This window comes from Neocloeon triangulifer, unplaced genomic scaffold (genome assembly GCF_031216515.1).
Source record: "Neocloeon triangulifer isolate White Clay Creek 2 clone unplaced genomic scaffold, ASM3121651v1 ptg000012l, whole genome shotgun sequence".
In the NCBI taxonomy this organism is placed as follows: Eukaryota; Metazoa; Arthropoda; class Insecta; order Ephemeroptera; family Baetidae; genus Neocloeon; species Neocloeon triangulifer.
The window spans coordinates 11,639,163-11,655,363 of record NW_026775554.1 but is presented as its reverse complement, the minus strand read 5'-3'; the positions used below and the strand labels follow the sequence as shown (position 1 = coordinate 11,655,363).

The window sequence follows — 16,201 nt, the reverse complement described above, 5'->3', positions numbered from 1 at the left end:
TTTCGTGACAATGGTCTACTTATCGCCTGGTGCGTATATTTGCTTGCATTAAAAATAAAACGCCTCTAAGTTGCTAAGCAATGATAAACGGAGTTTTTTTCGATGGGTGTCTCAATTAAAACCTGTTTTAGGAATAGCCGTGTGGCTAATTTACTTGACCATCAAACTCCATGACGGCCGTTTGGAGAAGAAATGCGAGAAAATTCTTCGCCTTCACTTGCGCGTGGTTAATGTAAAACACGTGGACTTGCCAGATTCAAACTCTTAAAATTGTATCCATCCAATCTCTAAAAAATTTAAAGCTTTTAATATTTTACAATAATTCCTTTCACATCACTCACATGTCATTATGAAATAATTAAAAAAAATCCATAGTATAAATTTTTTTAAATGTAGCTGAGAAAACAGCATTTATTATCTGCTATTGAAAAATGGAATGCGCCAAAAATATAAAAACATGGAATGATGCCAACTGAATAATTTAAAATGCATTTTTCTTTTTAATTTACTTTTATAAAATTCTAACATATCATATACTATCTATGCCCTTTCTTATTTGCTTTTCAGACACAAATGCAGTGTAATTAACAACAAATCAAAAATTTAGCGACATATTGTCTGATTTGAAATAAATTTTTGTGTGTCCTTTTAGAATTAAGTTAAAAATAATTGTACAAAATTTTTTTAATTGATAAAAATACTTTAACAATAATTTACGAAACAAAAAACATCAGATGTAATAAAAATAAGAAACCCGAAGCAAATTTATATTAAACTCCAGCACTGCCTAATGAGCAAGCCAGTTTAACAATTTCAACAGCAACGAGAGGGCAGGCGGCACAGGCTCGAACCCCGGCCCTTTCCGAAGGTTCAGGGTGCATCATGTCCTTGAGCAGTTGCCGCAGTATTTTGGAATACGTTTCGTCTGGCGGCCGCACGTCGCCGCTGAGAATCTTGACCGCCAGGGCAGGCACCGACGACGCCTGGAAGGGCCTGGTCAAAGTCATCAGTTCGTAAAGGACGCAGCCCAGGGCCCAGACGTCGCTCTTGCTGCCGTAGGTCTGGCCGCGACACAACTCGGGCGAGAAGTACTCGGGAGTGCCAACAATGGAGCCGGCGCGCGACTTGTTGGTCTCGAGGATTTTCGAAATGCCGAAGTCGCCGATTTTGGCCACCGAGTGGTCCGCCGAGAGCAGGATATTCTTGGACTTGACGTCCCTGTGCAGCACCTTGCGCGAGTGGATGTGCTCCAGGGCGAGCACGAGTTGGGCGAACAGACGCACCACCTCGTCCTCAGCCAGCAGTCGGCCCTTGCGACCTTTCAGGTATTGCCACAAAGTGCCGCCCGGCATGTACTCCATTATGATGAAAACGTTGTTGTTGCGAGTGAAGCGACCGAAGAAGCGGACGATCAGCGGGTGGTGGAAACTCGAGACGACCTTGACCTCCTCCTCGGTTATCTCGGGAGTTTCCTGTATTTCAATTTCCTTTAGCACCACCAGTCGCTCTTGTTCACTCTTCCGCTGGCACAAAGTTACTGTGCCGAACGCCCCGCGGCCGAGAACTTCCAACTCAACAAAGTCGTCCATTCACACGCCTGCAAAAAATTTAGTTAGAATTATATGTTTTAAGAGACCAAAATCAATTAAATTTTTATGGACTAAATAATTACAAAAATTATCTCTCGCCGGTGATTTTCGCCGCGGTTGCTGAAGAGTCGCCTTTCTCTGCTCAAATGGTGCCTGCGAGCTGCAAACAATTGAAAGACCTCTGAGAATTCGCAGTGCAATTTTTGGCGCCGATCATTCCGAAAGAAAACAGAATTTATTCCATCGCTTTGCCGACCTTTGACGCGATTTGTGTGGTTTCAAAACCGACGAATGTATCGCAGGTCCGCTCGTGTCACGCCTCTGCGGGGAGCACCTCTCGGCGCGCCGTTGTAAAAATGTACCTCTAATTAAGCGTTCTTCAAGCGTACCGCTAACAGGCAGACAAATTTATACGGTCCGTGAAACAATAAAGGTAAAAATATTGCAAGTACGAAACCCACGATTTGTGTGCAGCCACGCTGGCGGCCAGAAATTTATTTCCCAGTGCAACTTTTCAATAATATGGGCCATATTGTATGGTCATTCAATGTTGAGTCAATCGCACTTTTGCAACTTCCGCTTTAGGAAATAAATTTAACGTCAATTGCCATCAGATTAATAAATTCAAACTTGTGAAAACAAAATTTGGAATTTGATTTAAAGATCACAAGTGAATTGAATTTGAAATTATATGATTTTATTGCTAAGATTTTGAAATAAATTATTTCAAATTAAAAAAGTAAATGATTTAAAACATGTTCCAGTGAGTACTGAAGAATTAAAAAAATATATTTATAATTCATAATTAATTTATGCCTTTGGCTCAGAAGCATTCTTGTTACATCTGAAAGTCATTGCGAATCAACCTCTCATGGCAAATCAGATCCAGCAACTACTCTCAAGCCATCAATCCCATCAGTCAAACATGCAAAATTGCAAAAATTAGCCGGCGGCACTCTCGTGTTATGATGAAATGACAAACGCTCTCAACAGAGGCCGCGAGAAAAATAATATTATCGACGGGAGAAATCTTAATTCTTCCTTTCCTGCGTCGGATGTATCTGCTTAATTGAGATAATTGCCTGGCCGGCCAAATACAGACAGCGAAGCCAACGAAAGCAAAAAATTATATTATAAATGAGAGAGAGAAGAGACCGCGCGCGCCGGACTTGTTAAATGAGCCCTCGTAATATGGTGCAGCGCTGCGTCTGGAAAAGCGCTCCTTAATTAAGTAGCGTTCGATTGGCAGCTTGATTTATTCCTCACGATTAAAAATTTTCAAGCCTCGATTTTTCACTCGGACAAAAACTTATTGCCAGTCAGATAAAAGTTGATTTTTATAAATGAGAACTTGAATATTTATAATTTACTGTGTTAAGCTTCAGTTCAGCGACCGCGACCGCGCACTTGGATTTTCAAATTAGACAAGGAGCACGCGATCGAGTTACGTGTTTGTAGGCTTTGCAAACATTCATCATCTCTTTGGCCAGCACGACACGTTAAGTATATGCGATACAGAATTTATGGCACTTGTGCGAAAACTAGTTATTCAAAATGCCCTTTGCGAGAGGCGTGTCACTTTTTCTTTTATTATCTTTGGTAATATATACGCCCTCCTTGTGGGTGCTCTCGATTTTATTGACTCTTTCCGACTGAACTCTCACTGATTTCACGCTGCAAACCCAATAATTATGGAAGCTTTATGAAAAAATATATATGCAATTGATCTGTCATTATCTGCGATTCTGAAGTTTATTGAAATAAGGTAAAAGTGCATAAGTTGGTTGTAATTCACAAGCACCATCTGCAGCAAATCAAGTTTTTATGAAGGTTGAGCTAATTTTCATAAATGCTAAACATTGATTTTGGAAATGTTTTATTAACAAAATATATATATTATAAAAAAAATAAAATATTGCAAAATATATTAACAAGAAATAATTAATTAATTTTTTTTTATTAAACAATATTTAGATTTAAACAATAATTTTTTAATAAACATTTCATCAACTTAATAGATGCTTTATTTGCTTCGATGATCACAAAACCACAAGGGAAAATTAAATGAAATGAAATCCTTTCGGAAATTTTATCTAATCATGCACATTACTCATTAGCATGTTTAACCAACAGCAATTGAGATTTCAGCGTATTATTGTTATTCAGTGAACTAAACACAAACAAAACCAGAAATAGAAAACAGGGACGTCAAGTTCCCAGTAATGTGCGGAGAGTGAACAATCGCAAAAGAGCACGCCAATGATGCAGAATTAAAACCGACGTTCTCTCTCTCTCTGCAATTGTTTTACGAGCGATCATAATTTGCAAAGTGCGGCTGCAGCTGTGTGGAGTTATGAAATGGCAAACGGAGAGTAAACGAATACATGAAGTGCAGCCACATGCAGAGACCGCGGAGCGTTTGCATGCGGCGCAGTCGAAAGCTGCACACACGCTTTGCATGCGACACGTTTATCTGGCGCCTCTCTTTTGTTCCATTTCGCTGCTCGGCACACGGCGGAACAAAGAGAGTTATTATCACGTTGTTTCACAGCAGCGCACATGATTAAAAATGTGCCGCCGTGCGCAGATTGAACGTCATTGTCGAAAAATATGGAGCGAGAGTGTATTACATAGGTAAATGTTTGGGTTCTGCTCTGCAATGGGTGTAGGATTTAAATAATAACTGGGGTGCGAGAGCTACTTTTATAATTAAGATTTTTAATTATTATTCTACCTGCGTGCATATTCAGATGAATACAATTATCCTGGAAAAAACAACCCTTCTAAATTAAATTTTTTCATCTCATCCCATTTGGCTGCAGTTTTCTTCAATTCGCCATCTCGGACCTTGACGGAAAGAATTCTTCCTCGACACACACGCGCAGAATATTGGTCTTTGACCCAGAAAATCGCAAGACTGCCTTGTTACGCGGCGTAGAGAGCCACTTTATTTGCGAGAGGTGCTGGTAGTTGCGATTCTCTAAGGATTTGCACTGCGCCAGAGATGTATTTATTAATCTCAGGACACGGCTTTCTCGTTAATGTTGTCATCTTTTTTCCGCCACACGCGCTTTTCAGCCGGGAATTAGCGCCGGCCCGCGCTTTTTCCTTTCACGAACCGGCTCAAAGAAATGCACTTGCCATAAATCACTTTTCCTCCTCGCGCCCTCCCGTATCCTTTCTTGCGCGCTGCGTATCATTGTCAAGTGCGGGCGGCGCGACGCAGCATCTCCTGAGAGATGTTTTTAATTCCCTACCATTGTGTGCCGGTCGCGTAGAGTAATTCGCAAAACGTGACTGCCGTGCAGCAGCCAGATAAAACTGCACCAAAAAATTCCCCTAAGAGTCAAAATTAAGTTTTTTTTCACCCAAAACTATTAAATAAAAAAAGCAACAAAATTTTATTGCATGAAGTGAAGTTCATTTAATATTATATAATATTTTAAATTAGTTTGTAGTTGCAAGAATTAAATAAAAAATGTATAATAATTAATAGTGGAACATAAAATAAAAAAGTATTTTTTTTTTATATTTTCTCCAGCCAAAAACTATTACAATACTATGCAATGTGCCGTTAAATTCAAGAATGAACTTAAAAATCATGCTGATTTTTATTTTTATTAGGTAATATAAATGAATCACAGTTCATATGCATGGTTATTGTAATCAAGGAAAAAATTTATGCCAAGGTTGTTTGCCTGCATGTATGTAATTTAAGAATATTTTCCTTGGGAAATTAATCTATTTAATTTCCTTTTCACCTACCCTTTCTTGAATAATTTTTTAATGCATCGCCACATTTAGCTCGGAAATCCCATGAATTCTGTTTGAGTTGCTCAACCGAATGAATCATGCTAATTGCAAATTACGCGTCTCAGTGAGAAAACACAGGCACCTATTTGCAATGTGCGGTTTCTTTATTTTTATATCGCCAATTGACGCCAGTCCATGTTCAATGAAAGCAGCGATCGCTCGTTGCTGGTCAACACAAGGTCGGCGTCCAGCATGCAAGTCAAGGCCCGAGGTGCTATTTATTGGCCCGCAGACACACACACGTACCTTATCGGCGCACACGCACCACGTTGGCATGCAAATTGACCGGATTATCAGCAAAGTGCGTCTTCCCCGGTGTACACTTGCAATCCGCTCCATTCAATTGTGTATGTTGAGATGCAATTTTGCTGCACCGGGGATGAGCCGGAGAAGCGCATCGAATAATTGCACCCGCGTGTTGCGCAACGGAATATGTCGTCGTATTTCTGCAGATTTCATACGTTCTCCGGAGGAAGTCTCGTCTGCAGGCTGAGCTCTTTGTATGAATTAAATTTGCAATTTGCCCCATCTTTCCGCTGCAAAATGCGCCGCTTGGGATCTTGGATTGCGAGAGATGAAAGTACATAAATTCCAATAAAGTATCGAGAGCTGCTGAGAGGGATGAGAAATTTTCTGAAAAAAGTAATTCAAGTTGTCCTCCACAAATGTTTAGCTACTTGAAAGAAAAATTTCATCAAGAAAAATCTGAGCAGAACCAGAATTGTCAGAGTATAATAAATCTGATCCACATATTTTAATTTAATTGGATTCTTAAATTAAATTTGGGCTTAATAATTTGCGTATTTTTCTTTCCTTTTTGCAATATATTGCAATTAACACTTTTTTATAGCTCAAAATGACGCAATTTCAATTTTTTTAGTTGTATTTTTTTTCTTTTGGCTTTATTTTGATTGCGATGAGTTAAAGAATATGTGTTAAAATCTACCGACGACAAACTCGGTCTGCGCCGAGTTGGATTTCTTTTCACTGTCTTGACGAGAGAAGGAAAACAACCTGATTGGTGCAAATTTTCATTAAAATCGCTCAACATTACGCGAGGAGCAGATTTTTGGCCCTCAAGACGGTCACCGACCTGCTCAGTGCGACTTTTTGAAAGGTGCGGATTATTTTTCAGGTCCTTGTAGACCTTGAGAGAGACAAACATGAAAATAAAATATGAGAAATAAGGAAATAAACGTTTTCAAAATTAAAAAGTATTTTTAATAAAATTTTCAAGCTTTTTTGACTTGTGGAAAATTTTAATTTAATAAATGTCAGAAGGACCCATTCATTATTTAATTATAATTTTTATAACTAGAAAGTTGACTAAAAACTCGACATTCAAAAGAATGTTCATTGTGTGAAAATATCACAAATAAATTGCCAATATATACGAATGAACGTCATCGCATGAGTTTTTGCGCCATTTTTCATTTGTTGTGCCAATTTTGACAAGCAGCTTTTTGCCATTTTCATTTTTTACATGTTTTGCAGGGGGTGTGTGTGAAAGCGGGCGGAATGCAGGAAGTGCCGGCGAGGCGCCGCTGCAGCCACGCACGCACACTCGCTCTTGGTGGTGGTGGAACACCAGGGAGGAGACGCCGCGCGCGCGAGTCCGCGGCCCACGGAGCGACCGATCGGCCGGCGGTTCAGTCAGTTGTCGTGCTCGGCTCTGTTCCTTCGGCTGCACGACCGATCCCAGCGCTCCCGACTCGAACTCGCTCGCTGTTTTTTCCGACTCGCGATCGGTCCTCGGGGCCTTTGGCGAAAGGGACCTCATTTCTCTTCTTTTCGTCCTCGACGGTAAGTTGATCTAAATTTTACCACACTTTTTATAGCTATTGGTGAAATTTAAACATTTTTTTGTTTCAAATTTTTTTTCAGTTGATTAAATTTTTGTAATTTTTATTGTCTGAAAATTGTGTTTGATCCGGATGCAACCTTGCACCAGCATTTTGAGAGACAAATCATTTATGAATTTATGAAAATAGACCAGATTTGTTGTTCAACAAAGTGATAAATTCACAAAGTGGAAGCGAGGAGAGTAATAATTCATCCTGTTTTCTTTCCTTTGACTCTTTTCTCCTTTTTTTCTTTCTCTCTCACATAAGTTTTATTGAGGACGGCGGGTTCATAAAATATTTGGGACGGGTCGCGACAGATGCAAATTCGCTCTGTTTTGATGAATGAAACCAAAGCAGCAATCAAAGTACGCGTCGGCCGTTCTCACCCGAATCAAAATAAACAGCATCGCGGGGATAAAATTTACGTCGAGCGCAAAAAATAATAAAAAGTCTCGGCCGTGTGAGTTTCGCGGAGACGTCGGCCAAGAAAAACAAACGCGCGCGTCTTTGGCGGATTTTCATTATGCGCGAGTGAATTTCGCAGCGCGGCGAGACAAACAGGTGTTACCTGCTGAAATTTATGTAAAATACCACGTCCGGCAAATTCTGGCCGGCCGTGCGTGCAAAATTTAATTTGCAAGCTAGGTGTCAAAGCCTCCCTAAACTGATTTTGCTCGCTCGCACGCCCCTCACATTTAATTTTGATTTACGGTCGGCACACAGAAAATATATTCGTGTGTGTATATATGAGGATTTGGTAGATGAATAATTGCCTTCGGGCTGCGTCTGCATGTAAAAAATATCTTTGAAAACCATTAAAAAAGTCGTTTTCATTTAGAGCTGAAAATTGTTCCGTCATTTCAATAAAGTCATAAATAAAAAACAATCTAATTAAAATTTAGTGAGTCAATTTAAATTTGCTCCGAACATACGCTCAAGTTCGTTTTATTTTGTGAAACATCTTAAGAAAAAGCTTAATTAAGCTTCAAATTTATTACTTTATTTACTAATAAATATTTTTTATGCATTAATTAAATCTCTGCTAATTAATTTTTAAAGAGCAGTGTATTTTCAATTCCATGAAGCATGAAGCCCACGAATTTGTATTGAAATGAGCATATTTAGATTATTACCAATATTGGTCAATTATCAAAATCTTACAAATACCTAGACAGAAAATGCATTTCATCCCTACATTATTTGAGGAATTTAATTTTTATTTATTGAAGTCCCTCTTTTCAAAGATACGTAAGTGAAGTTGGCGATATCGCCAACTTCACTAACGTCTTAAAAAAGAATCTTTAAACACTGCTTAAGTTCGCTGATGTCAAGAAGTTGATTTGTAGAAGCAAAGTTCTTTAAAATTTCTCGAGAAATAGAGTGGATTCAAAATTTAAGTCTGAATTTTAGTTCCTACTTCAAATATTCCTCGACCAAATTTTAACTGGTGTACCTGCTTTTGGAAAGTAATTCTTACTTTTAGCAAACTATACAACTTTTGGTGTTGTTTATTTATTACACACTTTAAAAATTAAATTCGTAAAATAGCCCTGAGAGTAATTTCTAATAAATATGTGTTTTATAATGACACGGTTCGTGCCTAATATTAATTACGGACCATGGTACACATTTGTTAAGCCTTTCCTTGTAAATTATGCTCTGGAATATCAAGTTTTACCAAAAATTTATTGACAACAGACGTCTCGTCCAAATTCCAGAGATCAGCGCAACCTCGTCTAATAATACGTCTCTCGCGATTATTATTCACTGCCCCATTTTTTATGGCGCGGGCGCAAATTATATACAAGAAGTGTATTGCCGAAAAGGCGTCGACACCCGTCGACAGTGTTTATGTTTCGCGCCACAAATGTCATAAAGAAGCATAAAATATGAATTAATTGTCGCGAAGCCGGGCGAAGAGACTAGTCAGTCTCGGTGCGAAATTACAAGACGTAAAATTTAACGGCCGTGTAATAAAAGTGCTCTCGTGTACAGAGCCAGGGCTGCCGAGAGCAAAGAGCAGCAGCAGCAGCCAGCGTGCGTGATAAGGGAGAAATAATGTACGATGAAAGGCCCCTGATTAAGATTGCATTTTATCCGCGGAATTTGGCGCTGGGCCAGCAAATAATAGCCCGCCGGCCGAACGAAGATGTTCCGTGAGCGAATAAATAAAAAGAGATTTCGGCCCAGCAGGCGGACTATGCATGCGGAGAGCGATTTTAAATTTTATGCCCGGCTGCAAAAATGAGATTCGCCGCCGACCGGCTGGATAGTTTTATTCGCAGTGCGCGTTCAAGAAAAACAAGTCTCTTTTGTGGAGATCAAGTAAAATGGCAATAGCAGAGCTTCGACAAAGATACACCGGGGCAGTGAAAAATTATGTATAATTGCTTAAGGGATGTTATTTATTTTTAATTAATTTACAATTTGAAAATAAATAATATATAAATTATTCAATTCATTTATTAAATTTAAATGCTTGAGGCCGGTTTTATTCATCAATTTATGACCTTTCTAAAAGTTTTATTTATATTGAAAGTTTAGTTTTACTAACGGTACCAATTTAATTTACATTCCTGGTCTTTAGATCGTATGCGTATTAAAGTGTCTTTTTGTGTGTGCCATCTTAAATTAAAAAAGCATTCGGAAAAATTCAATAATTTTAAATATTTTACATGTCCCTATTTGGATAAGGCAACGTACAACTTTGCGGAATATTTGGTAACATTTGGCAGTCCGCTCTCGCCCGATTCTTTTTCCCTTTTCTTGCAAAACGATGGCGATATTAAAGGATTTGGACAGCAAGAAAAGTGGCGCGCCGTTTGGAGCAGCGAGTTAAAAAGAAGGAAGGGTTCTTGCCTGCGTCCTCTTGAGAATTCGGAGGAGGTGCTCATTGTTTTTATTGCTTCATCTAAAATGAGCCAGCGCACATCAAAGGCAGCGAGAGAAACAATAAAGGTCAAGTCTATTTTTTTGCAATCAGCATGCCCAATCAAAGCTCGTAGGAATTTTCCACATATAATGCACGCGCTTTCATATACATATATCACGAGTAGGTTTTTGCAGAATCAGTCATTTTCATATAATATGCAAAAGAGACCAGCCGAGTGCGATATTAACTTTTTGACCCAGCTTTGTTCTTTATTGGAAGTTTCCTCTCACTGCCTTCGCAAGCAGTTCGTAGAAAATTCCGTGATATTATAAATTTATTACAAGCAGAAATTTAAATTACCTTCTACAAAAAAAAGAGCGTTAATTTACACTTCATCCAACTCAAGCTCCCTCTGCGTATAACAGTTTTCGCATAAGGAGAGCGATTAATTTGCTTCAAAATGAATTATATTCCCTCTCCTCTCGTGTGTCTGTCTGAGAAGTTAATTAATATTTGCAACCAACATATGTGCTTTCAAAATTATATAAGCGCCAATTTGTTTCAGTAATAAATCTGCTCGGCAAAATTCAACTTTCGAATTGAAATAAATAAATTTTGATAAAAATGGAAGACAACGAGAAAAGCAGGCGGCTCAACCAACGTTTAATAAAAAGTACTCTGCCTACAGCTCTGCAGTATTTTTTTCTTGCGATATCACCGCGGTGATAAATTTTTATTACACACGTACCAGACCAAATCTTGAAAAATATCAGAACAAATCGCTCTTCTTAATGTCGCCAATAAATTTGCAACCGAAACCGTTTGGGGAAAAAGAAAATAAAATTAGTGTTGTATGCAAATCAGCAGGTAATTTGTTGCCGCTCTCAGTCGTGATAAATCACCCGTCAATTACCGCTCAACAGGATGATAAATTATTGATTTGTAAAAGTTAGCACTCGTACTTTTAGCTCCGACTGTGCACAGAGTTCAGAAGGCAGCTGTCAAAATTTGGCGGCGTCGATTGAGCTCCATTATCGCTTCGGCACAGCATTCCTTCTTCATAACAATGTCGTTAGAGGATATTTAAATTAATTTCTTGCCTCGAGGGCTCTACGGCGCGAAACACCTTTTCAATTGACGCGAGGGCCGTTATTACAGCATGAAGGAGTTTCTATATTCATATGGAGCTCGCGCGTGTTTCGCACCTCCCTTCGTTATCTCGTCAAAGGTATCGACGCCGAGAGAGTAAAGGTCGAAAATCATTGCTGGAAAAATAACAGTTTCTCACGAAAAATCGGCCTTGGAGATTGAGAAAATTTCTCTCTACTTGCTTACCTTCGTAATATCAGATTTCAACGATTTTCTTTCCCAAGAAATCACGTTATTTTCATTCTCTGCTTTTTTTAATGATATGCAAATCGAGTCTCGTGGCTCGCGGTAAGAGATTGGTCTATAAATACTCGGCCGTGCATAATCCAATTTCAAAAAGGTTATCCATCCTGCTTTCTTCGAGCAGTACACCGCGCATTTTAAGTATGATTAATTCGTCCGAGGGCGCGCGCACATTTGCATTATTCGACATATATAACCTTATAACGTCCGGTCTCTTGCTTCTTGGGCTGCTGTAATTACAAACCTCCCGCGTGTGATGATTGATGCGATTAAAATTATATACATACATCACGCAGGTTTTACTGTTTAGGTCTGCTGAATGTTGTGGGCGCTTCTTAATTTCTGACTCACTCAGTCAGCCACACTGACTGACCAAATATGGGTCAGTTTAAAGAAAAGCGTAGAGGATAATATGGTAAATACAAACAATTTTACTTTTCAGTAATTTCCAAATAAGAAAGATTAGAGAATGGGTATAATTATATTTTCAAAGGTGCCTTTCCCAAGATGGAGAAACAATTACAAAATAATAAAATATTTTCCAAATTAAAATAAAAGATCAAGTAACTATTATCTGTAAATTTTACAAGTTTTCAGACTCTTGGCAAAATACGACTCATTAGTATATGACTCATTAATGTAATTATAAGTTTTTGTAAATCGATACACCATTTATTTAGTATGTGAAGAGAGATGAAGGTAGAATAAAATTATCAAGAGACAGTCTCATACTGCGTAGAATCAAAACTAAACCCTTTCAAATATCACACAATTTACACTCCTACCATAAATAGAGCCGCTTGCAATTAAATTATGCTTTTATAAATCACGGTAGTATAAAAATAAATATGTTGGCAATGAAAAACCAATAATTATTTATCAAATAACAATTATTTTATTTTTTGCAACAATATCGAATAAATTATATAAATATTTAAAAACAAATATTTGTCGATTATAATGAAATTATCACATAATTTTGAATATTATTCCAGGTGATAATAAAACATTCACACATGTATCACATATATGCGGATTTTTCTTTTTTCAGCCTCTACCCTAACTTACGAACGAAGAAACGGCAGACGGCAGTGTGCATAATTTATGTAATTAATTATCGGCGGCACGCACTCTCGGCGCAGAGGAAGAAACAAAAGCAATGTATGTGTGCACGGCGTTTTTAATGGGGTCACTCGCTGAGTCGAATTGGAATATTATCGCGACACTGTCGCCTTTAACCCTCCCACGACAACACGAAACGTACAAGCTGCGTACCCGCGATAATTCGCAGCAGATAGTGCACCCAAGTCCTTCTCTGCGCCGCTAAATAAACGAGACGCCGCCGGAGGAAATTGCTCGAGCATTTATCACTCGCGCACTTATTGGGAAATTGTGCCTAATCCGATTGTGGGGCGTAATTCCCTCTTCTCTCTCGTCGCGTTTGATTAAAAATAATTGGGCCACGCACCACTTCAAATGGAGTGAAGAGGGAAAAAGGAAAAGGCAGCAAGTTTTGAGAACAATATCACTGCTTGGGCAGAATTTTGCAGTAAGCTGATTAAAGTGATCTGAGCCATTTGTGAATGAAGTTCTATGTAAGAAATACGTCCTGTATTAGTTGAAAGATAAAAAAAATCAATGTAAAAATTTTCAATTTTTTTATTGTAACGAACTTTAAAACTTCTTTTGACTCAAATAATACAAAATGCATGAAATTTTAAAATTATTGAATATAATTATTTTAATTCATAATATATTTTAAAGCAAAAATTTAAATAGATTAATATTTATATTTATTAACTAATTAAACAAAGGGCGACTCGTAAATAAATGTTACTTTTTATAAAAATTTAACATAGTTAGAAGAGGCTTGTTCCATGGTTTTGCATAAAATTTAACAATGAATTTTATATTACAATACTCTGTTTTATATGTTTTCATTACCGACTTCAACACCAGTAACATTATTACACGGCAAGTTCGTAAAGACGGACACATGGCAAGCTTGCTTTACCTGTCTCTTGGCTCGAAAAGTTTCACTCTCAACAAGTCAATAACAGAGAACAAATTGATGAAATCTGTTTCAAAGACATTAAACGTACGAAGAAACATCAGCAAGAATATAAAAGCCGGACATATTCGCAGCGGAGTCGCTCAATTTAGATTGGCAATATGCACGAAAGAAAGTAAGTGTTTCTTTTGGGCTTAGGAAAACAAAGCCCTGCGTAAATAAATCCATTATATTTCATCAGGCGCATTTTTGTGCCGCTGGTTGGCGACCGTTCAAAAGTGATCATCCGGCACTTTTCTCAGCCGCCCCTTTGCAGACGCAGCAGGCCGATTCGAAAATAAAATGTGAATAATAGGGAGAATGGGCGCGTTGAATGAAATTAAATTCACACTCTCGCGATTTACAGCCCGTGACCTGGATATTTTCTGCCGACTGGCGAAATTTAGCAACCACCGCCGAGACCGCAAGATCTCTCGTTATTATATTTCCGAGCTGGTGTGTGGTTTTTTAATATATGTATATTATGAGAGAGGCGAATTATTATGGTTATTTCAAACCGAGAACGCTTTTGATTGTTGAACTTGAATAAGCGGCTACTTCAACTTTCTGCGGCCAAACAATGGAAATCGCACCGCCGAAGGGACCAGGAGTAATAATGCGGTAATTGTAAGTGCGGTGATATGTGCGCGCCTCCTTGCTGTAAAAGCAGATCGGATTTCTGATTGCAATGCTTGTAACAGCAGTGTTTTATCCTTGATGTGCAGAGATGGAATTTTTTGTTACATACCAGAGTCCAATATTGCATTTGCGTCAAAAGAACATGACCCAATTCGCCACATTCGCGACTGATCGAGCGGAATCATTATTTTGTTTCAATTCCATTGAACAATGAGCGTTAATTGCGCTTTAATTGATTTGCGATAATGCGATCGAACAATAAAAATATTGAAATTAAATCATTTTAGCACTTGTTCTGGAAATTAATAGCTTTTTGCGGCGCTCTCTGGAATTTACTGCGTAGATAAATTGCATTTTTGTGATCGCTTTTAATTGCAGGTAGTATAATTGCGCAAGAATACAAGTTTGCTCAGTTCAGCATTTATTAATTTAATTTTAGAGTCACTCAGAAAGAAAATTAAAATTATATTTTAATTGGCACTTGTCTTCCAGCATTGATGCAGTTTAATTGCCACAATTACCAATCGTCCAACCTATCATTTTATTCTCGTTATTAAAGACATGTTGATCGAGGCTGTTTTAAATGTCACTTTTAATCAACCATTTGTGCGGTGAATTTTCTTTGATGCACCGCGAAATGGAAGGAAAACACAGCAATAATAATAACATTTATTTTGCAATTTATGGGTTAACTCTTGAAATGATTTGAATTCCTTAGGATAGTAAATTGAAGATTGAATTTAAGTTTGACTTGCGCATTGTTGTTATAGCCATCCTTGCTATATGGTCGCACAAATATAATATCTGATTTATAAGCCCTGTATCCTCTAGATGCAAATGAAATAAGCTGGAAATAAGCAATTGCTACAATACATATAATGCCTCTTAAGTCTAAATATAAGACGCTTGATTTTATTTTTAGGTATGCAATTTTGAAAAGGATCTAATTTTTTTTTGGATTTGTTTGATTTTCAATGAATTCTGACGAGAATTCAATATCTTCAATCTCGGAAGCGATACAAATCGATGAAAATTTCTTCAAATCATAAATTTTTTCCAAATCTCTATTTCTACCGCCTTTCCAACTTAACAACTCTGTAATTATGTAGGCGGTATTCAAGTAGGAGTGCAATGATGCCACCTGCAGATATTATCATCTCGCAGTAGCAGCACGTTTGAATGTGGCGTCATTCCGAGATTAATGGCAATTTGTTTTGTGTTCATATTACATTTCAAGGAATAAAACTCAATACATAACGTTGCAAAACCGCTGGTGCCGCCTGTTGCTGCAACACACCTGCAGCGTCCCATCACAATACGCATCTCCGCTCATTCGAGATGGGCCTTCCACCATCTCTCGCACAATCAGAGGCGAAGAGGCGGCAATTTCCTTGTCGGCAGGTGGAGTGCATTGTGCGACGATTATGTGAATGGTAATTGTTCACGCTCCGCATGAGAATGATGAATGAATGAAAATGCATTCTGACTGCTGAGGAGACAAATACATGACGATTGCAGGATGTAACCTTACTAGATCGTATTATTCAACCTTGTCACTGGGACAAAAGAGAGGAAAGTAAAATAAATGGTTGATTAATATGCAATTGTGTGAATCACGGATTTTTTTCATACAATTTAAATCTACCTTGTAAATCGTTTAATTTAAATTGACAGGTTCTTTCAAACATGCTGATGTGCATACCCTTCATTTATGCAAAACAACGAGACATTTTAATGTTTAGACACACTATTAAATATGCTAAAGAAAATAATAATATGTTAATTTATTTTTATTTTTGTTAAAAGTTTTTTTAAATTATTATGAATTACAAATTTAAACATTTAAGATAATTAAAAATTTGTTTTCTAAAAGGTATAATTTTTTAACCTAAAAGATTTCAATTAAAATTTATAATTTTGCAAAAATAATCTATTATACTTATTTTAAATTTGACGACCTGTTAGATTACTAACAATAAGATACTTGGAGTTTAAGGCACAC

The 16,201-nt window shown here is 37.7% G+C and overlaps 2 protein-coding genes across 2 annotated transcripts in view; one reads left to right on the top strand and one right to left on the bottom strand.

Annotated features, from left to right (window-relative positions):
- Positions 1 to 491: 491 nt before the first annotated feature.
- LOC132197049 (serine/threonine-protein kinase Nek8-like) lies at positions 492 to 1,766 on the bottom strand. The gene is made up of 2 exons (XM_059620089.1): positions 1,673 to 1,766; positions 492 to 1,597 (listed from the first exon to the last, which is right to left on the bottom strand). Exon 2 carries the CDS (start codon positions 1,587 to 1,589, stop codon positions 771 to 773), a length of 819 nt encoding a protein of 272 aa, XP_059476072.1. The 5' UTR covers positions 1,590 to 1,597; positions 1,673 to 1,766; the 3' UTR covers positions 492 to 770.
- A 5,214-nt stretch (positions 1,767 to 6,980) lies between these two features.
- LOC132196737 (cardioacceleratory peptide receptor-like) overlaps positions 6,981 to 16,201 on the top strand; it is a 45,359-nt gene continuing 36,138 nt past the window's right edge. The window contains exon 1 of the mRNA XM_059619578.1: positions 6,981 to 7,205. The gene's annotated coding sequence lies outside the window, so the exon portion shown is untranslated. The remainder of the gene's footprint in view (positions 7,206 to 16,201) is intronic.